The 26,735-nt window shown below is 45.6% G+C and overlaps 1 protein-coding gene across 1 annotated transcript in view; it reads right to left on the bottom strand.

The window, feature by feature from the left end:
- LOC124530880 (transmembrane protein KIAA1109 homolog) overlaps positions 1-26,735 on the bottom strand; it is a 29,533-nt gene that overhangs the window by 1,688 nt on the left and 1,110 nt on the right. The window contains exons 3-52 of the mRNA XM_047105235.1: positions 26,301-26,444; positions 20,866-25,998; positions 20,643-20,788; positions 20,074-20,573; positions 19,816-19,996; positions 19,586-19,747; positions 19,374-19,499; positions 19,163-19,268; positions 18,672-18,728; positions 15,606-15,698; positions 15,002-15,144; positions 14,711-14,888; positions 14,477-14,635; positions 14,184-14,395; positions 13,828-13,951; positions 13,537-13,746; positions 12,837-13,044; positions 12,642-12,770; positions 12,387-12,554; positions 12,114-12,291; positions 11,864-12,037; positions 11,542-11,688; positions 11,299-11,428; positions 11,083-11,213; positions 10,843-10,965; positions 10,632-10,775; positions 10,130-10,229; positions 9,516-9,733; positions 7,152-7,256; positions 6,321-6,585; positions 5,878-5,994; positions 5,715-5,794; positions 5,395-5,618; positions 5,150-5,290; positions 4,910-5,073; positions 4,690-4,837; positions 4,449-4,613; positions 4,225-4,366; positions 3,842-4,076; positions 3,572-3,773; positions 3,209-3,468; positions 2,992-3,136; positions 2,773-2,855; positions 2,280-2,697; positions 1,999-2,207; positions 1,278-1,454; positions 843-1,193; positions 464-649; positions 213-343; positions 33-124 (exon numbers count right to left, since the gene is read on the bottom strand). Coding sequence (XP_046961191.1) covers positions 33-124; positions 213-343; positions 464-649; positions 843-1,193; positions 1,278-1,454; positions 1,999-2,207; positions 2,280-2,697; positions 2,773-2,855; positions 2,992-3,136; positions 3,209-3,468; positions 3,572-3,773; positions 3,842-4,076; positions 4,225-4,366; positions 4,449-4,613; positions 4,690-4,837; positions 4,910-5,073; positions 5,150-5,290; positions 5,395-5,618; positions 5,715-5,794; positions 5,878-5,994; positions 6,321-6,585; positions 7,152-7,256; positions 9,516-9,733; positions 10,130-10,229; positions 10,632-10,775; positions 10,843-10,965; positions 11,083-11,213; positions 11,299-11,428; positions 11,542-11,688; positions 11,864-12,037; positions 12,114-12,291; positions 12,387-12,554; positions 12,642-12,770; positions 12,837-13,044; positions 13,537-13,746; positions 13,828-13,951; positions 14,184-14,395; positions 14,477-14,635; positions 14,711-14,888; positions 15,002-15,144; positions 15,606-15,698; positions 18,672-18,728; positions 19,163-19,268; positions 19,374-19,499; positions 19,586-19,747; positions 19,816-19,996; positions 20,074-20,573; positions 20,643-20,788; positions 20,866-25,998; positions 26,301-26,444 — 13,564 coding nt within the window. The remainder of the gene's footprint in view (positions 1-32; positions 125-212; positions 344-463; positions 650-842; positions 1,194-1,277; positions 1,455-1,998; positions 2,208-2,279; positions 2,698-2,772; positions 2,856-2,991; positions 3,137-3,208; positions 3,469-3,571; positions 3,774-3,841; positions 4,077-4,224; positions 4,367-4,448; positions 4,614-4,689; positions 4,838-4,909; positions 5,074-5,149; positions 5,291-5,394; positions 5,619-5,714; positions 5,795-5,877; positions 5,995-6,320; positions 6,586-7,151; positions 7,257-9,515; positions 9,734-10,129; positions 10,230-10,631; positions 10,776-10,842; positions 10,966-11,082; positions 11,214-11,298; positions 11,429-11,541; positions 11,689-11,863; positions 12,038-12,113; positions 12,292-12,386; positions 12,555-12,641; positions 12,771-12,836; positions 13,045-13,536; positions 13,747-13,827; positions 13,952-14,183; positions 14,396-14,476; positions 14,636-14,710; positions 14,889-15,001; positions 15,145-15,605; positions 15,699-18,671; positions 18,729-19,162; positions 19,269-19,373; positions 19,500-19,585; positions 19,748-19,815; positions 19,997-20,073; positions 20,574-20,642; positions 20,789-20,865; positions 25,999-26,300; positions 26,445-26,735) is intronic.

Below are 26,735 nucleotides of genomic sequence, written 5' to 3'. Positions count from 1 at the left end.
GGGGGGGGGTAGGGCGAGCGAGGCGTACGTACCGCACGGTGGGCTCCAGGTGCCACGTGAGGCAGCGGTAGTCGCGGTAGTCCTGCGGCGGCTGCGCGTCCGGCGCGCCCGCGCGGCCCGGCATCTGCGGGAGGCAGCTCGTACAGTGTCGGCGCACAGGCAGAGCACGGGCGGCGCACAGGCGGCACACAGACGGCGCGCACTACACTTACGAATCGCTCCTTCTCCTTGATGTACGACGAGATGAGGTCGTGCAGGAAGAGGAAGGCCTCCGCGTCCACCGACACGAAGATGTGGTCCTCGAACTCCGTGATGAAGCTGCACTCCACTACTGGTTTTTCGTCTGAGGATGGATTTGTAAAGAATAAAGGATTATTAACTTAAATTGACTTTACATTTAATATAATTATATATAAAAATTAAAATGTAAGTATTCGCAGCATTTTGTTTTCTGTCCGTTTACCGCGCTCGGTGGGCGGCTGCGCGTCCTGCAGGTGGCTGGTGCGGAGGTGCATCTGCAGCGCCGGCAGCGCGAAGATGACCTCCCGCGCGTGCCGCTCGGCCGGCTTGGTGGCGGCGGCGCTGGCGCTGCCGGTGCTGCCCGTCGTGCCCGTGTTCTCGCGCTCCAGCGACGGGAACTGGTCGATGGCTGCAAGCCCGGTCCCATATTTAGTACACACGGAGCGAGGGAATTATTAAGCTTTATTTTTTCACAATTTCGATCGATTATTAGAATGGAACGAGCAGTGATTTTAGTATGCAACTTTGTGCTTATAATCTATCTCGTGCTCGGTCGGAGAGGAGCTCGCGCGGATGGCAGTCGCCGCCACAAGGGTACTGACCGTCGATCTCGCTGTCGGCGAAGGCGTAGTGGAACCACTCGTGCAGCGTCTTGAACTGCGGCGGGAACAGCACGGTGCGCGAGATGCGGCACACGGTGGCCAGCGACTGGTGGCCGCCCGCGCCGGCCGCGCCCGCGCCGCCCGCGCCCAGGCTGGCCGTGAGCGACTGCACCACGCGCGTGCGCGCGCCGCGCCCCGCCTCCTCGGGCTCGATCTGCTGCGCCTCGGTGGCGAAGCTGATGCACGGGTCCTTCAAGCTGAACAGCGCCCACGACTTGGCCTTCAGGCTGTTGCCGTGGAAGCACGCCAGGGAGATGTTCGACCCTTGCAGCTCGAGGGTGCCGCCCAGAACTGAAAAGTTGGGGGTGAGATTTACGATTTGTGCGGCGTGGTTAAGCGCATGCAAGGAGTACACGGATACTATCGAGCACTGACCGTGCGTGTTAGGAGCCGCCGACACCAGGCGCAGCACCCGTTGCCAGTGGCGGTGGTGTCGTAGCTCGCCCGTGCCTGTCCCTGTGCTGGGTCCTGCGCCTGCACCTGTACCTGCGCCTGCGCCTGTACCTGTCCCTGTGCCCGCACCCGTAGCCGCGCCCGCAGCTGCGCTGGCTTCTATATAAAATAATATTAATTGAAAACTAATGACAGGACTATGAATATGTGTTTTATATTATATAAGATGCATGAATTAATGTTATTAATTATTGAGCCCTGATGTATCACGCCTGGATAGAAGGCGTTTCTTGATTTACTAAAAATAATTAAAAGTTAAAGTTTTACTCTGTAATTTATGGCAAGCTTTTTTCATCAATATATTGTATTTAGTTACCTTTAATGATGCTGACCTTTTCTGTAATAAGAATGTGTGAACCATACAGCGACATACATACATATAGTGACAGCGATGAATGGGTTAGTCGACAGTCTTAAAAATATGTAGGGTCGGAGTACACCGATATGCTCAATAAATATTCTTAATTGATGAAGTGAGTTTATACCATGGTACTGGAAAAAAGGTAAATAATCTGCGGTTTTGATGGTAACGTAGTAATCGCATCAATGTAGGTGACGCCTGATGCCGCCGAAACGAATATTTTTAAATTAACAAATAATTGAAATAAATAAAACCATAAGGAAAATGGGAGAAAACACTCACGGTCTTTCCTGTCTCGCGAGGGTCGCGCCCCAGGCGCATGCGCGGAGTGCAGCGACGAGAACACGCGTTTCCCGGACTTGAACTGCTGCGTGAAAAACTCCTCGAGTTTCAGCTGCATCTTCAGCAGCTCCGGCGTCGTGCTGCGGCTCATCAGGATCTGCAGCTGCTGCCAGGTCAGCGTGCCGTGCGCGATGATCGTCGCCGGGCGCCTGGGGACGGAGCGGGCGGGTGAGGGCGAGCGGCGGGGGGTAGGGGCGCGGGCGGCGGGGCGGCGCACTCACCCGGGCGGCGCGTGGCGCCAGCGGTCGCGCAGCGCGGCCTGCGGGCGGCTGAGGCGCGCCAGCAGCGCGGGCGCGCCCATGTAGTCGAGGCGCAGCTCGAGCGCGGCCAGGCGCAGCGCGGCCACGTGCGCGGGCGGCTCCTGCTGCAGCAGCGCGTGCAGGCGCGCGCCGGACAGCGCGAAGGAGCCGCCCACGATGCCGCCGCGCGCCTCGAGCGCCGCGCCGCCCAGCGCCAGGCGGCCGGCCACGGAGCGGCGCCGCGCGCTGCCGATGCTGAGGCGGCCGCGCGCGCCCAGCGAGCGCGACTGCCAGCTCACGTTGCCCATCACGTTGCCCATGTTCATGTGCACGTTGAGGCGCTCGAAGTTCACGGCGAACAGCACCAGCGTCTCCCACGCCGCCACCTCGGCCTTGCTCTCTGCGGGCCGCCCGTCGGGTAAGTTCACGGGAAACATTTCGTTCCGAAAGGCCGTCATCGTTATATCTTTCTTACCCTTGGGTTTCTGAGAATCGTTCATTTTAGATTTTTCTCGTTGCGGTAGCACCGGGGACAGCGGCGCGTTGTTACTTGACGTTCTGTTTAAAAAAAGAAATATTACATTATACATACTTAAATACTTAATTAAATACTACCAATTGTTAATTATTACGTCATGTAAGTTACATATATAAATATAAAAAAATAAAGTAACACCGAACGCTCCGTACGTACCCCGACTGTGGACGCTGCAGGCTGACGTCCCCCAGGAACAGTCTGCGCACAATGCTGCGGCGGTACCACGCCTTGGGGAAAGCCAGGATCTCGCTCAGCCGCCGCATGTCGTACTTGAACCACGCCGATCCCACGTCTACGATGGCTGCAAAGCAAATATTGGCCATGTATTCATAAGTATAATACACTTGAACAATATAACACAAATGAAACTCACTCGAAAACCTGACGGTGGCCTTGGACTGGTCGTGATCCGTCTGGAAATCGAGTTTCCGGAAGCGGGAGAGGTGGAACTTGACGAACTCGACGTTAACGGACAGCGAGTCCTTGCGCTCGGTGTCGGCCAGCGGCGACCACTGCGCCTCCTTGAGGCTGGACTTCTTGCCACCATACGGGTGGAAAATGTACACCGAGAAGTCGGCCAGACAGCCCGTCACACTCAGCCCGCCCATCGCGATCGCTGGTTCAGCCGTCTCTCTGCATTTTTTCATCATTAGTATAATTATATAATTTATTTTTAAATGCTATCTGTATGGTATGTAGTAAAAAAAATAGTAGAATTTTTAAATTTGTGACTCACTCATCGCCGGCGCGCTTGGAACTGAAGACGATCTGCAGGCTGGGCAGCTGCAGCAGGCACTCGACGCGCGAGGCGGGCAGGCAGCTGAAGCGGAAGGCGGACGGGCGCGTGTGGAAGTGCACGATGACGTCGACGGGGAACGACGCGTACACGTACTGCCCGTACGTGCCGCCCTCCGCCTCGCCCTCCGCCGCGCCGCCCGCTGCAACGCACGCACACTCACACTCGGCCCCTCCGCGATACACGCAGTACACGCTAGGCGCCACTCACCTGGCATGGGCGGGGTGAACGAAGCCTTCGTCGGGATCGGCTCGAGGGTCTGCTCGAGGAACTCCAGAATGTGCGGGCTGATGATGGTCTCCTCGGGTATGCTCTGCAACGTGATCCAGGCGAACAGGGCCGCCTTCTTCGTCCCTACTTTCCGCACGTTCGGGTTCAGCGGCATCGTGGGTATCGTTTGTGGAGACACGGACTCCTCTGGGAGGGTCTTCGATTCGTAGTGCACCTGCTCAGAGTGATAACAATTTTATTTAATTGTCGTAGAAGATAAGTGTACTTTCGAACTGCAACGGTAAAAATATAATACAAACAATAGTGTCCATTAAAAATGAGAAGAAAATGACATTAGAAAAATGCTCCATAGGGTTACTGACCTTGAGCTGCAGGCCTGGCACCTGGAACACGGTGAGGTCGGGCGGCGGCGGCAGGCGCGCCCGCCGCGCGTCCAGCCCGCCCGACGCCGAGCGCCCCACGCGCGAGCGGCTGCCGCTGTGGCTGCTGCCGCCGCTGCCGCCCCTGCGGGCACGAGTCAGGCTGTCAGGAACGTCAGTCGCCAGCCTCTAGCCGGTCACCTCGCGGGACTTCCTACGCCACTCACATTTTCATCTCGTCGTCCCGAGAGATATCCTTCGTGTGCAGCACGCACTTGCCGCTGTTGATGTGCACCTTGACGTCGAGCTCGAAGTCGATGTTGGGCTCGGCGGTCTTGGTCTTGGTCTGCTTGCTCTCGGGCGGGCTCGGGCCCGGCGCGTCCGGCGGCGTCCTGCGACCGAGCAACGTATGAATACCATGGAATCGTGAGCATAAAGTCTGGGCGAAACGAATTGTAAGGTACGCACGTCTGCGGGGGCGGGTCGCGCTCGTGCGGCGGCCAGGGCGCCGGCAGGCTGCTCTGGCGCTGCACGCCGCCGGAGAAGGTGACGCGCGCGCCGGGCCGCGGCTCCCCGCGCGCGGCGCGCAGCGACGACGAGCGCGACGGGCCCGCGCCTGCGCAGAGGGCGGTGAGGGCGGCGGTGAGGCTGCGGCCGCGGCGCCGGAGGGCGGCGGGCGCGCACTTACCGGTGAGCCCGTCGCTGTCGGCGGAGCTCCAGGAGGCGCCCTCGATGATGTCGGCGAGGCGCGTGTCGTCGTCGGCCAGCAGCAGCGTCTCGCCGGACTCGCCCACGGCGCTCGCCATGCCCAGCGACCCCAGCGGCTCGGACGCGCTGTACGAATTGAAACATCTTTTAGAGCTCGTAGATTTGAGGATACCCGTGCCGAGGACGCGGGTGGCGGGCGGGGGCGCGAGTGTGCACTGACTGATCGAAGTCCATGTTGGGCTCGGCGGGCGGCGCGGGCGCGGACACGAAGGAGCGGCTGCGGTTGGAGCCGAGGCCCAGCTTGCCCTTCGTGATGGAGCTCGCGCGTACGCTCTGACGACGCAGCTTCTGTATCATGTCCCTGTAACAAATTGTGTAACAGTATAAGATATATTTTTAACGCACTGTCTGAAAGCACAAAAAGAGATCATGTTTTACTGTTAAATTTTATACGAAAAGGCTCACCTCCGGAAGTCCTTGAACACGAGCGCCTCCAGGTCGTGCAGGCGCCTCAGCTCGTACTCCACCGTGCTGTGGCTGGCGCCCAGTGCTCGCAGGTCGTTGATGATCTTGGCCTGCTCCGTCATCTCCTTCTCGATGAGTTTGGACCGCTTCTTGGCGTCGATGCTCGGGTCGAACACGAACGACGGCAGGTGATCCGTGTATTTGCGACGGAACACAATACTCTCCTGTTCGAAATTATATTTCAATTAGTTGATTGATCGATCTTATTGAACGAGCAGTAATAGAATAAAGCTTTTTTTTTATAATTCCGAATAATATACCTGAGAGTCTTTGCTGTTATCCGCTTCATCGTCCAAGTCACTTTCGTAATCCATTTTCAGGGGATCTTCCTCCTCGAAGCCTATGAAGTAATAATATCAGCATTCTAATTCTTCAACGCACTTCTAATTGCAAATACAAATAACGTGCACGTAACGTAATTACCAGTCAACATAGTCAGAGTGTGTCCGAGGGCCGACAGCTGCTTGCCGACATTCACGTCCAAGTGTATATCCACGCCTTCCATTTGCCACGATACGTTCAAGAACCATTTTGCGTTTTCTGCAAGACAAATATCTTTGAAATTCCGTTCGTAATTTTTATTCGATACAAGTAGGTCGAGGAGTGTTATCCTATGATACAAGGAATTGGCGGTTGTAACATTGCCCTTGCCCGACCTGTATCAGATGAAGCTGTGGCATTATTCCGGTTATATAAAAAGTGTCTCCGGGCTTACAGTGTATCTCACAATATGTTTAGTAGCTCTTAAGTTGATATAGATTATTTGTAAAATTTTGTGTACTCTATGGAGCGACGTAGTCCAAGAAAGGACCAAGCTCCTTAAATTAAAGAAAAAAAAAAGAAGAAAAATAGGTTGAGGAGCGCACCGTTCTGTTTGGCCGCCGTGGTCCGGCTGCAGACCTCGTAGGTGCCCTCGGAGACGCAGCACACGTTGATGCAGGCCTCGCCGGGGTCGGGCTTCCAGTCGTCGAGCGAGGCCTCGAAGTCGTCTGCGAAGCGCAGGCAGAGGCCCACGAAGCGGCCCTTGCTGACGAGCGAGCCCGAGCTGCAGGCCGAGATGCTGGTGCTCTCCAGCGTCACCACCACCGCGCCGCGAGACTCCGCCTCGTAGCAGCCGCGGCCCCACGACGACTGCACACATACCAAAATGTTGGAAACAGTAGTATTTAGTAGTGTTGTCTTAAATTTTCGCGATTATTACACATTTAAATAAAACTAGTTATACCGGATTTGAATCGCGTATATTAATTATTTTTGGTACCCGTGGTACCCGTGACCACGAACGCTGTAAAGTGCTCGAAACGTCGGGATGCCAAAAATAATTAATATACGCGATTCAAATCCGGTATAACTAGTTTTATTTAAAAGTATTTAGTAGAGTTAGTAGTAAGAGTAACTATTGATTTTCTTCTGTTTGTACAGGTTATGTTAATAACCCATAAAGGATAATAAGTTTCAATCTTTTTATTGTGCCAAACCACATGTAAATAGAGTACTTAGCTAATAGTCATATTTATTTTGTATACTCATATTATATAAGCTTATTTTGTAAAATTTCTTTTGCACCAATAAATTATTATTCTTCTGTTTGTACAGTGTCCTTGAATGAATATGAATAGTTAAAATAAAAACTTTAATATAGTCAAAATAAAAAAAAAAAACAGTAATAGGCACAGATAAAATTATTTGTATCTTACCAGCGGCAATTGGTTGAGAGGCAGACAGATGCCGATCTCGTCTACGTTGAGTTGCAAAAACAGAGTGCTGAGATGCGGTGGCGTAATGTTCGAACTTAATTGTACCTTGTAGATAAATGAGAATTCAATTTTAACTGCATTTATATTGTTGTAATCATTTATTTACGAAGCCTATTTAAATTAAATGATATTATTTTATTCAAAGTAAGTTGCTATTTGAATGACTTATAGAACGACACAACTTAGATGTCGCATCGGCAAAATTCGTAAAACCGATCACACCGAATTGAGTACGCTATCCCAAATTATCAATATTTATTTCTCATGCGAATATGATCTTTGCACAAACGTAATAACTTGTAATATCATATGACCTAATATATTCGTCAATTTGACGCGTCGATTAACATGCACTTGCTTTCTCTGACGCGTGAATCTATAGCGACGAATATCGTTGAATGGCGCGATAGGGAGCTATTTCTATTGGTTGTGTAAATCGGCAGTAATCGGTTTTATTTTCATTCCATTGCATTTTCCGATGCTACATCTAATTTGTGTCGTACTACGTCATTCAAGTTGCTATTTGAATTTTTTTTTTATAATAATTTTAAGCATAACATATAAAAGTTATGGTTTAAGAACTTTATTAATTCCTCAAAAGAAATACATATATTTCACTTACTGAGAAACTACATATATAAAATAAAACAATTATAAAAGAAGCGTACAGAGATAACAAAGTAAAGATAAAATAAAATATCACACAAAAGAGGGCAGACAGATCTTAAAAAATAAACACCGTATACATGCATGCATGTTTCAATTATTAACTTCATAGATTAATAAGTACCAGAAGTGACATGGATGGATATTGTTCATATGGAAGTTAAGTTTATAATGTTGCAATAAATTACCTAAGCCGGTATATGTGTGTATATGTATAAATGTTAGTATGTTTTGTAGTGTAAGTGCATGCAATTATTAATATTATTATTATTATTATTTTTATTATGTTTATTAATTAAATTTAAATTTAATTAAATTTTAGTGTAAATAAGTTATATTTTTTGTTTTAAGATATGAAATTTGAGTAGTTTTTTGAAACTTAACATTGATTTAGTCTCCTTTATTTCCTTTGGTAAAGAGTTATATAGCTGAGCACCTTCATATTCAATGTTCTTTTTACCGTAATTTGTTCTAGATGGGCATAATATAAGATTGTTAGCATTTCGTAATTTAATTTTTTGCACTTGTGATTTTTTAGTAAATGTTATCTTAGTGTGTATGTCCCGGTTTAAAATTTTTCGTACTAATATACATGTATAATATTTGTATGTTTGTTTTATATTCATAATTTGTGTGCCCGTGTAAATCTTTTGTGTTGGTGTCCGAAAACGATAGTTAAATAATATTTTAATTAATTTATTTTGAGTCTTTTGTATTATATTAAAGTTTGACTTAGCTGCCGTTCCCCAAATTTCTATCAAATAGTCAATATGCGGCTTGATTAGGGAATTGTAAATGATATATCTTACTTTTCGCGGTAAACATTTCGTTATACTTCGGATAGCTCCTGTGAGGGAGATTAATTTTGACTTAATTTTTTGCAAGTGCGGTTTCCAATTCAGGTGATTATCTAAAGTTAGACCCAAATATTGTTCATGCGTTTTTCTCTCAATAATTTCATCGTTTATCATGATTTGAAAGTTACTGTCAATATTTTTGTTTTTCGCGGAAAATATAACATATTTTGTTTTTGAGATATTAATTGTTAGTAAATTGTTTAGAAACCAGTCACTTAAAGTATTTAAATCAGTTCTTACTTTAGGCAAAATAGCGTTAATAGAGTTGCCAAAATAAAAAAGGCTTGTATCATCTGCATATAGAGATATGTCCCAATGAAGACCAATTTGGGAAATATCATTTATGTATATTAGGAACAACAATGGGCCCAGAATTGATCCTTGAGGGACGCCATATTGAATAGATTTAGTGGAACTTTGGTGTTGCCCTATTTTAACAATCTGTTTACGGTTATGTAAATAAGATTTTAATATTTTAAACGCGTTCCCCGTCACACCAATATTAGAAATTTTTCTCATTAGTATTTCATGACTGACCCAAATAATAAATATACCCAAACCTATTTGCTTTTTATCTATTTTGTTTTTAATTTTAGTGATGAGATCAATGGTTGCCTATAGCGTGTTTGAGTGTTTGCGAAAACCGTATTGCTGTTTATAGAAGAAATCGATAGAATTTAGGTGATTTTCTAATCTAGAGTAGATAACTAAAATAGATAAATAAAATAAATAAAGTTGATAATTTAAAAGTCCAAATATTCGTTAATCTGCAAATCAGTACCTTCTCGAAGACCTGCTGCGTAGCCGTGAGCACCTCCTTGTTCAGACTCATGCGTTTCTCGTTCCAGTACTCGTACGCGTTCTTGTAGTTGAGCCACACGAGGATCGCCTTGTCCACGGCCACCGGCTGTATGTAGATGAGCGGCCGCTTCAGCGTGATCAGGACTACCTCCTTATCCTCCTCGCAAACTATTTCGTCTTGAAAAGCGTTACGCATCGCTGGAAACGTTTACATAGAGTTAATTATGTGCCGAGATGGCCCAGTGGTTAGAACGCGTGCATCTTAACCGATGATTGCGGGTTCAAAGGCATACACCACTGAATATTCACGTGCTTAATTTGTGTTTCAATTAAATAAATAACTGTTCATCTCGTGCACGGCGGTGAAAGAAAACATCGTGTTGAAACCTGCATGGGTCTACTTTCATAGAAATTCTGCCACATGTGTATTCCACCAACCAGCATTGGAACAGCGTGGTGAAATATACTCCAAAATCTTTTCCTCAATGGAAGAGGAGGTCTTGGCCCAACAGTGAGAAATTTACAGGCTGTTGCGTTGTTGTAATTATTTAGGGCTACTCTTATGGTATTGAAAGTGAATCGTCGCGCAATTACCTATTCTGGTGTTGAAGAAGGCGTACTGCTGGAATTCCGGCTCGGCTTCCTCGAACATAGCGTTCCTTATAAGTTGTCCGAGGCTGAGGTTTACATCGACCTATGAAAGAATTTATCGTTTTGTACTGAAGAATAAATAAGCAAGTCGGTTAAAAATTAGAAAAGGAACAGATTGTTCGATAACACAGCGTAGTTAGTCACTTGGTGGTAGAGCTTTGTGCTAGCCCGTCTGGGTAGGTACCACCCACTCATCAGTTATTCTTCCGCCAAATAACAGTACTCAGTATTGTTGTGTTTCGGTTTGAAGGGTGAGTGAGCCAGTGTAACAACAGGCACAAGGCACATACCATCTTAGTTCCCAAGGTTGGTGGCACATTGACGATGTTTCCATCGTTAATATTTCTTACAGCGTCATTGCCTATGGTTGATGATGACCACTTACCATCAGGTGGCCCATATGCTCGTCCGCCAACCTATAACATAAAAAAGGCAGCGGCCAGACCTGCGCGCGCGCGAAGAGCCGCAGGCCGTGCGGGCCGGCGGGCTGCGGCACGTTCTGCACGCGGTTGGACAGCTCCAGCTCCACGGCGCCCGTCTCCAGCCGCACGGCAGAGTTGCTGGGCGTCGTCGCCGTCAGCTGGATGCGCTGCGGGGCGGAGATCTGGGTTTAGCAGACGGTTCCGAGGACTACCGATGTTAATGGTGATCTTTACCTTTATTCTGATCAGAAGGGAGAACAGCATCCTGCTAAAAGCAGACGAGGATACTTCTTCCTCGTTCCACAGCGGCACCGGTTTTTCGCCGCCGTATACTTTTTGTACCACTTCATTGACTTCCTAAGATTGTGAAAAAAAATCGGGTAACAAACTAATTTGTATGATCGATAAACTGTTCTAACAATATCAAGGTCTACCAAAAATTATCATAGAACAATTATTAAAATATATATGCACCTTCATAAAGACTTTTTGTACGAAAACCAGATGATTCAGCAGGTCCGTAGAGAGCGTGTGCTCGAAGAGGCCGATGTCGGCCGTCGCCGACAGGTAGCGCCCCGCGCGCAGCACCACGCCCTCCGGGGCCGCTGGGGACATCGACACCTTAGAAACCACTCCGACCACTCGTCGAGGATCATTGTCACTCAGGCAGCGGTTAGCACGCAAAGTCACCTCTGGCGTCGGCCGTGTCGGCGGAGTCTGCGTCGCCGCGCTCCTGCGGGTCGCAGTCCAGCACGCGCGCCCGACACGACACGGCGGGCAGCGCCACCGACGCCGCCGCTGGGATGTTGGCCTCCGTCACCTGCACACAAAATAGTCCCATTTAGTCGGTAAGCCCTAGTGACATTCAATAACTAAGTCAAGTAGTAAGTAAGTCGAGGTAGTTTAGTCTCTCAGAAAGGAAGGCACGCTGACCTGCAGCTTGGTGACGAAGCTAAGCGAGTGGTGCGGCAGCTCCACCGTGAAGTGCGCGCGGCCCGCCGTCACGCCCGCGCTCTGCACGCGCTCCATCTTGTACTGCGCCTGCAGCGACGGCAGCAGCGCCGCCGTCACGCTCAGGCTCTGCGACACGCGCGACCGGACTCGTATTGTTAGTGCGTAAAACTAGATAAAAGGTGGCTCGACCTCCGGTCGCGAACTCAGGCACATAGAGGACTAAAGAAACAAATAAAGTAAAACGTGGCCAAGGTTGTCCCCCGGTTTATATATAGGCAGCGGTCGAGTCCGACGGGGGTACCTGCAGCACGAGCGAGAACTGCAGCTGCAGCGGCTGCAGCAGCGGGTCGGGGCGCAGCGCGGCGGCGGGCGGCGGGCGCGGCGCGGGCGGCGGGCTGCCGTCGTCGTCGTCGTCGCCCGCCGCGCCCGCCGCGCCGCGCGACATGCGCGACGACGTGCGCGTCACGCCCAGCTCCTGCACACGGTTGCTCATTTGTTTATATACTTCATACGCGTCCGCCGGGCAGGGCCGGGGGAGTAGTTCCACCCACCTGCAGCGTGGACGACAGCTGCTTGCTGGAGCGCGTCATGACGCCGTGCAGCGCCACGGGGTGCTGCGGCAGGTCCACGCGCACGCCGCCGATGGCAGCCAGCGCCGTGGCACCCAGGCGCCCGCCCTCCCACGCGTACAGCGCCTGCGACTTGCCCACGCTCACTCGAACCACCGTCCTGGGGGAACGAAAACGGACGTCGATACCGATTCGGTTTCGAGGACCTCCAATGGGTCTAATTAAGTGTAAAAATACTAAAGGGGTAATACGTACTGATGATTGGGTGCCGTTCCCTCGAGCAGGACGATAGCAGTGCGGCCGAGGTTCCCGTTCAGCGACCACTGGCGCGCCCGAGACGCCGACAGCGACGCCTGGAGCGACGTGATCTCCGCCTCGAGCTTCAACCCCGACAGCGAGGCTAGCAGGCGCGTGCGATGGATTCTAAAAATATATAACACCCTTGTTAAAGCTCTGATAACATTTGTGATTAACTTCTGATAACAGTTGCGAATTCCGGTAGCACGATACCTGGCGACGCCGACCACGACGATGCCCATGCCGGTGGCGCTGGACGAGGAGTTGCTGGCGTTCTGCTCGCGCGAGCTGGGGCGCGCGCGGCCACGGTACGCCTCCGGCAGCTCCGTCGACACGGAGAACCTGCAACCGGCGGCGGACGTCACGGGCGGGCGGGGGGCGGGGGGGCTGGGGCGGCGCGGCGCGTACCTGTGCGTGATGGTGTCGGCGTCGGGCATGTTGGCGTAGAGGTCGAGCAGCAGGTACACGGTGCGCCAGCAGCGCGGCGCCAGCTGTCCGCGCGGCGGCGGCGGCTCGGGCGCGCTGGCGGCGAACATGGGCGTGTGCGCGCCCTCGCTCAGCGAGCTGTAGCCTGTGGAGCGCCCGCGCGCGCCTGCGTTACTCTCGGGGATCTTGACTGCCGGGCCATGGACAATGGAAAGCGTTAGATCCTCCGTGTGCGAGTGCTGCGCACTTCGACTGAACTGAATTGCAGATCGTTCACCTGACATTAGTGTGGGTTATCCGTTAGCTCAGTGTGGGCACGTCCAGGGCGGCTTATAGTACGAAAATCAAAAACATAGTATGAACCTGGACTTAAATAACAATTCAGTAGTCGAGCGAGTGAAATGACTAGTTTTTCAAGTGAGATCAAGTGATGATCAATCTGTCAAATTTAATATACCTTAGCCGTAGACGGTAGTAGATTACACCAAAATTACATGAAGAAAAATGTAAACACCATGAAATTAACGGCGCTTACAAGATTAATTGATGATGATTCTACCCCTTACTATTATTTAAATTTCATTTTTAAGTGTTTTAAATGTTTCAACACTGAGGGAAGATAATTCCACTCGGATTTAATTTCTAACCTCTCACAACCCTACCTGCCTGTACATATACTGACCGAGTTTCCCCTTGACGGTCTTGCCGGTGGAGCGCAGCTTCTGCGCGAAGGACTGCGGGCGCGGGCGCGGCGGCGGCGGCGTGCCCTTGTCGGAGCCCGGCGCGGCCGGCTCGGGCGCCGCAGACAGCTCCCACTTGGGCTCCAGCGTGGCGTACTGGCTGTCCTTGTCCAGGGACGACATGCTCACCACGTTTTCTGGGAAGTCGGACACTGAGGAAACACCACATTCAATAAAAAAAAATATCACAAGAATAAAAAAAACTTTATTTTTCTATCGTTAAGGAATGATACCAGAAGGATGTTTGTCGTGCCGGCGCGAAGAGTTGGTCTGCGTGCGAAGCTCGCTCTGCGTGTCCTTTACGTTCTGGTACATGTTGCTGATCTGATGCAGCAGCCGCAGCAGTGGCATGTTCACCTGCACGGATACATTTGTACAATATATTAAACGATAGCGGACAAAATGATTTATTGGAACTACTGAATTCAAAAACAGGATGTTTTTGTAAATAAAGACTTCAAAAGAAAGGCTTTTTTAAGTATCGACTATGTATGTATATATGTAGTTCTGTGAGTTTGACAGCTTATGTCTTTCAGATGCAGATATGGCGATGACCAATTATTATCGACCACTAATATTGGTGACCCACCTGTTGCGATATAAATCGAATGCTGATGTTGAAATTAAGCATGGTGCTGATGTGCTTCTTGAGCTGCCCGCGCGATATGTACAGCACGTTCTGCCGCTGGATGAGGTCGTCCACCGCCATGTCCGCCACTTTTTTCAAATCCACATCGATTGATATTTTCTCGCAAAGGAATGCGGGAGTTTCCGAAGGTATGTCCGCGTGAGGATGATTTGCTGAACAAAAAAAAACATTAGCATCAATTTATTGCCATCTCAGTCAAAAACAAACTGAATCTCGTGTACAATGCGCCGTACCCTTGCCTTTGCTGTTCTGATGCCTTCGATCGCGGGCTAACTCTCCGACCACGATATCGATGCGGAACATGTCCACCCAGGCTAGGAGAGACAGCTTCGAGCCCAGGGAATCCAGGCCCGAGCCGGCCTCTGCGCCGACGCCTTTAACCTTCGATTCACCTGTAACCATCATGTTGTTAATAAAGTGATCGGATAATACATGAGGATGGAATGAGAGAAGAGTAAGGTTCGTACCGTGCGCCACCTGGTGCGGAGACACGCCCAGCGCGGACAGGAAGGGCTGGAACACCAGGTGCGCGTCCAGCAGCATGAGCGAGCCCTGCAGCGGGTACAGGCTGCAGTTGGGCATGGCGGCCGACACGGCGCGACCGGGCATCTTCGGCGGCATCATATGCTTCTTGCTCTTCGGTTCCTGGCGGAGAATATCCCGGATAGAATCGAATATCGAGTAAAATAAAACTGGCATTGAAGGCCCCCGTCGTGGGGGCAGCGTGGGGGTAGCGTGGGGGTAGCTATAGATCTCACCACTTTGATGGGCTCCTGTTTGGCCATCCACTGGTAGAGGTCCTCGCGGGCGCGGTCGTTGGCGATGTTGTCGTGGCTGCCCTGGGAGTACAGCGATGGGTTCGAGCCCACTGTCGGTAGATCCTCTTTCAACGTTCCGTAATCTATTATTTCAATAAAACAGTTTAAGATAACGAACCTTTATTTTAGTAGATATTTCATTTGTTTTAGAAAACAAGAAAACATGAACTCTCGCTAGGGATCCTTTTTTAGGAAATCGCTTTTTAGACCGATCTTTGGCGGGTTTCTATTCTAAAGGTATATCATCCGCAATACAATCTACCGCAAAACAACAATGCGTTCACTTTGCTCTTCTGTGTAAAGCTTATGTTAGTCAGTGTAGTTGCACGCACGCAAACTGACATGAATATTAGCGCGCTGACATGCTTAATGGCGATGACAAGGACCAGTCAGTTCATAGATAGTATGTGACCACTTACCGTCAAAGTGCTCATCTGATCTGCTTTCTTGTTATCCATGAAAAATTTTCTCATTATAGATATAGTTACATTAATTGTATTACTAAATACTTGATTATTATTTTTAATATTCGTAATATACTCACTGGCAATAGCGTCGTCTTGGAACGGCGTTTTTCTGGTGGAGAAAGGTAGCGATGGAAAAACTAGGCTCGCGCGACTGCTTTGGGCCGCTCGCACTGTTGATTATTTTGTTTCATATAATAAGTCATAAAACAATTGGTAATAAGAAACTATGTTGAATGAAAGAATGTTTGCATTTTTGAAATAAAAACAGAAAACATTTGTTAGACAGATCATTAAAATATTGTAATGATAAAAATTGTCGAAAAAACGATTTGATGAATTTGTTATAATACATATGACAGACATTACCAAAAACGATATTATAAACTCTTAAAATGAAAAATATTATAATCTGTGGCGTATAATAAGTGCAACATTTCAATGCATTAATTGGACATAGACTAAAATCTACAACAAAGCGGATTACTACTATTATCAATATCATATGAATAATGAAATCACCGTGCATTTACTGATTCAAATGCGTTTATATAGAATAAAAATAAACTTTGCCAAAGTAAAGAAATCAAAAAGTTTGAAAATCAATCGAACCATGAAAGAGCACATACAACGTTGAAAGGGATATATTTAAAATGATTAATATTAACGAATCTGGACTGCAACACAAATTAAACATAAACATAGACAATAGATCTATTCACTATCGAAGGCATCGATACTAGATCTCCAGGCTAATTTATCGGAGTTCATTATTATGACACATTAGACGCTCGTGCTTATTAGATCTTCATGAGCGTGAGATTACTCATGTAAGTTTGTAAAAAGAAAGGCAACCAAAAAAAATACAAATTACATTATATTTGTTGATGCATACGACGAAAATATTGGACGAAAAATATATGTGGACGCGCCTCGGAGAGTGAACAGATCTACACAGACAAGGAACACATAGATGTTGCCTTATTGCTAAGACAGCGATTTCTTTCAAACAATTTTAAGGTAGAAAAGAAAAAAATGGACCACAATTTTCTTCTCTTATAGTTAAAATAATATAAATGATCATATTCCTATACCTTCCGTAATTTATGGAGGAATGCCCGATATGTTTAAAGAAGATAACTGCTAGATTTAACGGACGCAACAAAATTCCAGAACGCAATAAATGACGTAAATAAATCCAGATTAGTTTAAATAAAACTAATTATAACGGATGAATCGCGTATATTAATTATTTTTAAAACATCCCGACGTTTCGAGCACTTTGCAGTGTTCGTGGTCACGGGTAGACTAAGATGACATTCGTCTATTTGAAGAACAAAGGAATATTATTAACAACTACCGCCAACGATTTCTCAATTGATATCTTGAGTAACGTTCCGGTTGCACGCAGAAGGCACTAACTGTATCTTTAGGTCTTGCAGTCTGTTGGATTTGGGATTTCAAATTTTTAATAAGTGGATCCCAGGTGTTAGAAAGTCTCCAACCATCTTCTCTATTGAAGTTCGGATGTTTTTGAATTTCAATAGCCTCGCGTATCATCCTAGGAATGAATCTGTGTTCTCTAGCGAGGATCTGTGGTTTATCAAATCGGATAAAATGGTTAGGTTTATCCAGAGCATGTTCACAGACTGCAGACTTAGAAGAACGCCTATTTTTGACATCTCCTATATGTTCCTTGACCCTGGTACCGATACTTCTCTTTGTTTGGCCTATGTAAGATAAACCACACTCACATTCGAGTTTATATACTCCTGCAGTTTGTAAGGGAATATTACTCTTGATAGGTCTCAAGAACTGGCTCACTTTCTTATGAGGCTTGTAAACGGTTTTAATTGAAGCTCGCTTCAAGATGTTGCCAATCCTGTCTGTAACTCCCTTCACATATGGTAGAAATGCAGGTTGTCGCTCAACTGTGGGTGGCTTGATACGGCTTCTGCGATGCTGGCGAGGCACGGGCAGCTTGTTCTGGTGGAGTGCAAGCTTGACCTGACGTAGCTCGTCCTCTAGGTGTTCACTAGAGAACACAGATTCATTCCTAGGATGATACGCGAGGCTATTGAAATTCAAAAACATCCGAACTTCAATAGAGAAGATGGTTGGAGACTTTCTAACACCTGGGATCCACTTATTAAAAATTTGAAATCCCAAATCCAACAGACTGCAAGACCTAAAGATACAGTTAGTGCCTTCTGCGTGCAACCGGAACGTTACTCAAGATATCAATTGAGAAATCGTTGGCGGTAGTTGTTAATAATATTCCTTTGTTCTTCAAATAGACGAATGTCATCTTAGTCTACCCGTGACCACGAACACTGCAAAGTGCTCGAAACGTCGGGATGTTTTAAAAATAATTAATATACGCGATTCATCCGTTATAATTAGTTTTATTTAAATGTGTAATAATCGCGAAAATCCAGATTAGTTAAAAATAATAATGAAGGAATAAGGTTCAATTAAAACGTTACGATTAATAACAAAAAAAAAAATACAAAACATTATTAATGCTATTTTTTTTTTGGCTTTAATATAATTCAATTAAAATAAACCGATGATGATTTAGTACGTATAAATAGAAGGTATAAGGTACAAGGATTCACGGACAAAACAAAAATCAGGTATAAAAGATTACTCGCATAACGTGCAAGTTTAGAGGCCTGTATTCACCAAAACGGATTCCGACGAAGATGTATGCAGTACGATGTTTCAATGGTAAGGTAAAGTAAATATAAAATTTTACTTTGAATTGATGTGATCAGAGGTCGAAATCGGAATTATGTTATATTATTAAAATATCCGAAAAAACCATTTTTAACGACGGCAAAGTTGTTATCGAAACTGTTAAGGTAGCGTTAAAAGTTCAATAGTTATTCGTATAAATAGATATATGTCAATCAAATAGTGTACAATACAGTTGAACTATATTAAATAATATTTAAAAACAAGATTTATTTATCTTAAGTGCATAAGGCATTATTGTGGCATAGCATTAGTTGCTATGCCACAATAGTTTCTCCCATCTTCTCCGGCTATCCAATTCGTTGGATACAGGCCGTAAGCGTATCGCCATAGCAAAACAACACTCATCATAGAAACCATAATGCTCAGGATGAACGAAGCGTACGAACCGGACGGAGGCGTGGACGGGTACGAGTGCGGGCGAGCGCTGGGCGGCGGCGCGCTCGCTTCACAGACCAATATGGCATTAGTAGGTTTAAGATACGATTTCTATGCATTCATTTAATATCGTACCATAGAGAATATTGATAATAATATTATTTTAATCTTATACTAACTTGTGCGTTAACGTAAAGCCCTGATTATCTGTTATGATTAATTTCCCTGATGTTGTATTAATACAAGTATACGACGCTCCGTAGAACCGATATATCTGAATACTAAACTTATTAGATTCAGACTTCGGGATATTTCAACATATAAGCCACAGCTTCAGCCGCCCACGCACACGCTGTGTCCAAATACAATTTTACTCAAATTCATTTACAGGTACTAATAGCTTGTTCGTGCATAATCTGTGCGTTGCCAATTTTATTATACGTAATACCACACTCTGAAAATTAACTATAATTACATGTGATACTGGCAATAAATGACTCACCAGGAATTTGATTGGTAAGTTTGTCCACGTCCATGTTCAACAAGAGGCAGTTTTCGTCGAGCGCCTCGTTGTCGAACTGATATTCTTGCCAACCCTCTACAGAATCCTGAACGAGGACATTTTTCAGAAATTATGATTATGACTTCTTTATTACTTTCAATTAAGCATATTTTTGAAGCAAAAAATATTTAAACTTGTTTTGGTACCATACCTCGAGTAAATCTGGCAAAGCGAAAGTAACGTTGAGTGGTCTCATAACTTTGCTCTTGTAATTGTGCTCCAAAAGAAGCGGGGTATACAGAATATTTTTCCATTGTCTGGTGAGAACTATAACTCCCTGGAATTACATCAATCGAGTATTTAAATCAATCCAATCTGGGCAACACTACACATCCAGCACATAAGCACAAACGAGCGTCGCACCTGACGCAGCGTGGACAGCGAGGGCAGGTGGCGCTCGGCCAGGTCGGCCTGCACGGCGGCCGCGTCCGCCTGCAGCGCGTACCGCAGCAGCACGGCGCACAGCTGCAGCGACGGCTCCTCGCGCAGCTGCTTGGCCATGGGCGTGTGGCGCCCGTAGCGGCTCTGCGGACAGCGGGCGGTCAGCGCGGCCGGCTCGGCGGGCGGCGGCGGGGTCGGGGGGGGCGACTCACCTTGGGCGGCGTGTGGTCGGGCGCGCGGTCCAGCGCCGACGCCATGAGGCTGGCGGCCGTGGCGGCGAGGCGGCGCGCGCGCGCGCGGTACAGCGCCACCACGCGGATGCCGAGCCGGTTGCACGGGTTCATCCACGCGTTGATGGCGGGCGACGCCGTGCTCAGCAGGTTCCAGTCCAGCCTGGCGGTTGAAAGAATTACGTTGTATCGAGATTTCCTTTGTGAGTGGCGGCGCTGGCACGTCGTTGCAGCTGGTACCTCGTGTAGTCGATCTTCTTCGTGATGGGGGTCCTCGGCGGTGCGGCGAAGTTGAACCAGACCACTTTGAAGTCAATCGAGCACGACGACGTGTTGCCGCCGTCCTTGACGGGCACGACGGTGTTTGTGCTGTCGTTGGCGGGGTCGTCGGGCGCGGGCGTGGTGGGCTCGGGCGCGGCGGGCGGCACGGGCGGCGGCTGGGCGCTGCTCAGGTTGGGAGTGCTGGGCTTGGAGTTGGATTCTCTTTTTCGAAATAGCTCCTCGATTCCTGAATTGCGTAATCCTTTCAACTTCTCCTTGTCGGGCTTCGATTCCTCCGCAGATTTTACGGATTCGCGACAGCTTTCGCTATCAGTTCGTTGTTGTTTTTTGTCTTCGTTCGGTTTATGAGACAGTGAATGTTTCGATACCTTAATAGAAACACCTTCAATTCCACATTCGAACATAATATATCCGATGGAGTTCTCTTTTTGACCCTCTGTTGCTCCATTTTGACAACCCTATAAAAGCAGCATTTTTATAGTAATAATTATGTATTAAAATTACATAAGATTGTCGCAAATCCTTACCATATTATCACATCCTTTTCCACACGAGTCTCCTCTAATAAATTTGAATGAGACTTTTGAATGTTGACAAGGAATACCAGTAATGGTGGCATCTTTTAATTGTGACGACTCATTTCGAATACGGCGCAACTGCCCGTGGACTTTTCCTGTAAGACATAATTTGCTATACCTTATGATTTCTGACAAAATTCAATTCCAAATTAAGACATTTAGTCATACGTACCAATGTTTAATTTGATTGTCGTATCCTCACATTGTTGTTGCGACGTCTCTATATAGACCGGTTCACCCTTTTCTGGCCCTCGTTTTCTTCCTGAGGATTGCGTTGAGATCAACGCGCGTGGTCCTTTCATAATTCCAAATGACTTCTTGCTACCCAGCGCTCGAAGGGTCGGTCTATAGTACAGCTGTACTGATTCTAGGGTCTTCTTTGTGCTGATATATTTGGCTACGATATTTTCGACAGATACACCAAACAACGAAACACACGTCAAATCCTGTATGTTATCAAGTGCAGAAAATGATATCATGTCTTCAACGACAGAAGACTGAATAAAAACTATATTAACTTTAGGCACCGTGACCGTGGCTTGGAGTTGATCGCACACGGTCTCTTCGTATATATTCGAATGCGGTATCGTCGCAAGTTTGCATTTGTCATCTTTTTCCATTACTATACTAGACCCATTAGTAGCTTGCATTTGGGGTAACCAGTTTAGTACATACTGTTTTTGTTTTAATACGTTCGACGATTCCACTGATGAAATACAAAGTAAACGCAAGTGGTTTATAACAGTTATAGGGTGGATATTTGCCAATACTGGCGTCAAAGATTCAACGAACTTTTGAGTGCTTTCTAAGACTAGCGGTGTGAGCATAACATCGACCTCACCGCGCAATTTCACGAATAGACCGTTTTTGCTGTCACTCGTTGTCGTTATTGTAGATGTACTACTTTTATCGGTTGTATTTTCTTGATTATCTTGCACGTTCTGTTGCAAATCCCACCACGCTTGTGGGTAAGGATGTGATTTAATTTGAGTGTTAAAATGTGACGGTAAATTGGAATAAGGGCCATGTTGATTTTGACTAGTATGAACGTCTTTCTTTGCTATTAATTTCAATGATTGCACTTTGCCCACGTGTTCAAAAGTTGGAAGATACTTTTGGCCGACGTATACTAAGGAGCCATCTTCAGCTCTCTTAAATAGCGGCAAAGTGAATACGTCACTGCCACTTGGCAAGGAACAGGTTGTCCAGTTACAACATCTATACTGCGGTAAATTGTTTATGTAACTCGACATAAGTAAAGGAGAATCTACAATGGGCTTGTTGGTTTGCATATGAAGATTGACTAGTGTCATGTCTTCTTGAGAAGAAATAGCAGATATGAATGAAGTTGATGACACCGAGCCACTCTCAGAGTCAGGCTGAACGCCTGCACTTAAATTACTTATTGTGTCGTGACCATCGATTATTTCTGACCTGTGTCCGATGTTTAACCATTTTTCACTATTGCCATCTCCAATTCCATAAGACGTGTGTTCTTTGGGATTGCTACGGCGACTACCAAAGGAATGTTTTAAGCTTGATGAACGACTAGGGAACATATCTTCATCTGCTGAAAAAAATGCTTCTGAATGATTCTCGCTTGTAATCGAAATAGTTCGCTGGACTTCCGGTACCATAGCCTCTTCTTGCGGGGGTTGTGAATTGAGCGAGTAATGAGAGTCGGATACTGCTACACTTCTTGGTGGTACTCTGGGTACTACAAATTGATCAGTGTCGGGAACAGGTCTTTTAACATTAATATTTGTACATTCCTTCAAACCACAGCTAAGCGCTAGTTTTGAATCAGAAACACTGCTTTCCATCTGAGGTACATTTAGAACAGTTTTATTTAGTTTAGAGTCGCTGTCAATTTTCGAACTACCCAGAGGAACCGTAGAATCTACTAGGCGGGCGTATGGAACATCACTTTTAGTACTTGACACTAAAACATTATTGCTGCCCTTACTCATGCTCGTATAAGAAAACCTTCGAGTCAGGCTTCTTCTGTCTATGCTTTGCGGTGACTTGCTAAGATTTTGCGGCAAGGGTGATGGGATCAAAGTAGATACATTTGTCGGTTGCAAACAGACATTTAAATTATTATACGGTGGCGTATGGAAAACCAACTGTCCAGGGTGAAGTAAGCTTTGACCGTAACCATATTCTCCAGGAGACGTTTCTATTACGTTGAATATAGCTATGTTTATTCCCTCGAGTAAGTCCGAAGAGCTTGGCTTCAAAAAGTTAGCACCATTTCTATTAGAACCGAAAAATTTACAACCTCCGATACATCCGCACTGGGTACCTTTACCTTCACTTGGCCACAAGAACCACAATCTTTTAAACTTTTCATCGTGTAATTTTAAAAACTTTTGCTGGACAAGGTGTAAATTTTTTGGACTCTGTGGTAATGACGAAGCAGCTTCTATAAGCAAAGGGCCCAAAGACATCGATCCCACTCCTACCCAATTTTCATTTTCAGGTACTTTGTTTGCTTGACTTCCATTGCTTCCACTGGAGTGGTGATGAGTATTAGCTTGCATGTTGGTCTGTGTATAAAGTGCGAGTTTAATATTTGGCAATAGTCCAGTAATGCCGGTTCCAAAACCAGACCCATGTAAATTACAAAATGATAATCTAATCGGTGATATCCACGTTTGGAGAGTTGTATTCGTGTCGGCGACGTAAATATCGATCAGATCAATTGCAACTCGAATCATTCTATATTTTATTTCATTCGGAGTGGGACACCGATATTTAAGAGCTAGGTCTGTTTCTGGACATAAAACGTTATTTAATCCATGGTGGCATTGCTTAGCGGTGTTCGGAGGCGTCAGCTCATTTTCGTTATCACTAATCAGAAGCAAAAATGTTTCCAGTGATGAAATAATTTGATACAGCTGTGGTAATGTCAGTCGCCCAGTCAATTGACCCAACTGTAGTTCCATCATCCAAGCATACTCAATTGTTTCTTCTTCGACAGATCTATTCGTGTCACTAAAAAAACCATTCCCTCTCAGCTGGAACGACGAAAGCATTAGATGTCCTTGTTGAAGAGCATTTGAACTGTTACTACCATTCGAATTAGATCTGGAAGGGTTGTTCGAGGAAACCAATATCGATGGACTTAACAAGAGCTGCAGTTTAGTCTCACGAAAACTTTTATCCATTTCAAAACCGAATCTTTCGATCAGTATCACAGGACAGGGTGGTTCATTTTCACTACAATTTTTAACCAAATGTGCTTGTATATCGTGAATTATAATTGACACGGTAACGTCTAATGGGCGACATCGGCGTGGATCGAAAGGGCCCTTACTGGAATCACTCGAGTCATCAATCGAGATCTCGTGTTGATTTATGCTACTCCTATCATTTAGCTTCGTAGGGTTTTCACTGGACCAATAATATGTGTCCATATTAGGTGTTTTTTGCATGTCCGTAAATGACTGGTCTTCTCCAAAAATATTTTCCAGTAAGTTCATGAAACTTGTGATTATAGTTCCATAGGCAAGAAGAATAGACGGCCCTACCTCGAGTTCAACACTTACCTTATCTGGGGTAAGAGTTGTACGATCAAAGTTGTTCCCATCTAAAGCCCAATTTATTTGAGGTTGCTTTCTCATTCGGGGTATTCTCATGGGTGATAAAAGTATTTCTTCCTTTTCCGGTGTTGTAATATCCGCTTGTGGCTCTGGTCCCAGAGGTGGTATAGGATGGTAATTGTATCGAACACTTAGTGCAACTATTGGAACAGACCAACAGTCTACCCAACCTTGACTTTTAACACATTTCCTTCGCCACTTCGATGATTTTAATCTACATGGAATGAGTTTCATGTTTTTATCAATGGATAAAAGCAAAAGTCTTGATGTGTTGACTTCTGGCAAATAAAGACTCATGTCAACAGCTTCCCCTTGTACCCATATCTTCAGAGGAATGACGTCCGGCAAGAAATCCGTAAAGGGTAAGTCGAAAGACAAATCCAGTAAGTCACCACAAAAAGCAACATGATTATTTTCCTGATTAGTTGAACTGCAATCTATCCAGTTGTATTGATTACTTACTGTGACCACTTCGCATTCTTTTAAAAGCAAAGATATTTTCCATGTGTAAGGGACAAAATGTAATATATCAGGTCGAGCTTTGCTGGCCCAGTCATTAGTTAGATCTTGAAAGAAGTCAATATGAGTGTAAACAAAGTGAGCTGTAGCTTTACATCCAGTTAAAGAAAGCTGCCAACATTGGTGATGATTCCATACAAGTGGATAATGGCATTTGACTGTATATTCTAGAGTCTCACTTTCAGCTAAGCTCCTATATTGAAGACTAGTGGTTGCTTCCAGATGTAACAGCTGCCCAGTAATTTTTGTTGTATATCCATCTTGCAATACAATCCATGGTAAGGTAACTTCAAGGTAAGACCCTGCTCCAATATTTATATGAACAGCATTGGTTTCTTTATTTTTTGTAAACAATATGTCTATGGTGGCCTCATTTAAAGTCGATAATCGAATATCGAAAGACTGCATCTGCCTTCTATCACCGGGTTTTGGCTGTGGAGTTACTTCCAAGTTCTTGTAATTAGGGGGAAAAAAGAATTTAAATAAATGATCTCTTTGCCGGTCAGCCCAAGGGCCGTAACTGAAATCAGTTCCTTTACCACACTTAATATCCACACCCCAAATAGGTGGCGCCGATTCAACTATGTCACCATTCGCTAACTGGAGTAACACAGGTTGTTCTGGCACTAAGCCAGGCTCATCCATATAGAAGTAAACTTCCATGTAGTTAGAGCTCATAATGACAAACCCTTCACCCATATATCTGGGTGGTTCATCTACCATAGCAGTATAATTAGGACTTGGTGCCAACATAACTTTGCAATTTTCAGCTTTAGCCTTTACAAAGTGCATTAGATGGTCTAAGCTCGATGCTGGTGGCTTTGTACTGTACATTAAGTGTGCTTCTTCTATACTGATTGATAATGTTGTTGGTACCAATCGATTACCAAAAACGACACGTCCAGAACAAATATCAATTTTAATAACAGGTATAAGGTCGCGCCATGTTCGAGCCATGGCTGCTTCGGATCGTACAGTATCTTGAGCTCGTCTTCGTTTTTCGTTTGCATCGTTCATGGCCTTGTCCCGATCGGCCGAATCGTCGTCATCGTGTTGTTGCTTAATGTACGGATCAAGTCCAAAGGTTTTTTCAAGTTCAGCATAAAGATCACATCGGTTGTAAAAATGTAATTCAAAGCCATTTAACATAATAGAGAGACGTGTATCCGAATGTGATAAATCTGAAAACATAAAACCCTAACTTAATAAAGCTTTATTATAATAAATTTACTGGAACAAAGAGTCTATATTTGCCACTGAATTACTTTTGTACTGTATATAAAAAGATAAAATTGTGACTAAATCTGAATGTGACATGCAAGAAACACATTCATGTATAACTTCAAACAAAGTAATATATTGAATTCAATTCAAAATCAGTTCAGAACAAACATGCTCTTAACATTATTGCACAGTAAAGATATAATGAATAAGATAAACCAATCATTAGCTTTTAAAATGAAACATATTATACATTAAATACCTTCAGCAACATCTTTTGGTACATAGGAACGCCACCATCTGAATATCAGGTAACCATCTTGAATGCGAAGTGTGTAATCATAGTTTATGTAAACAATATCACGAAACATGATTTTGCCAGAGAGAGCATTAAGAGTAAAAGAACCTGTAATAAAACAAATTAATTCAAATTTTAATTAATTTTTTCAAGCATACATAAGTCCTTTATGACTTTAAGTATATACTAAGTTAACATTTATCAAGTGTCTGATTGTTTTTTTTTCCCTTATGACTAAATTAATAATCACTGAATGGTTAGTAAGTGTTGTAGAAATTAGGTTAAATTGTAACAAAAATTTTCTTATGTGGTACCGCGTCAGAAAAAGTGGAAAGCAAATTATCTGATTGGAAAATGGCATAATGGTTAGGCACCTAAGAAGCTTGGACGTAGCCTATA

Source organism: Vanessa cardui, chromosome 7, assembly GCF_905220365.1.
Source record: "Vanessa cardui chromosome 7, ilVanCard2.1, whole genome shotgun sequence".
In the NCBI taxonomy this organism is placed as follows: domain Eukaryota; kingdom Metazoa; phylum Arthropoda; class Insecta; order Lepidoptera; family Nymphalidae; genus Vanessa; species Vanessa cardui.
The sequence above is the reverse complement of the archived record's forward strand: the minus strand, read 5'-3'. Positions and strand labels throughout refer to the sequence as shown.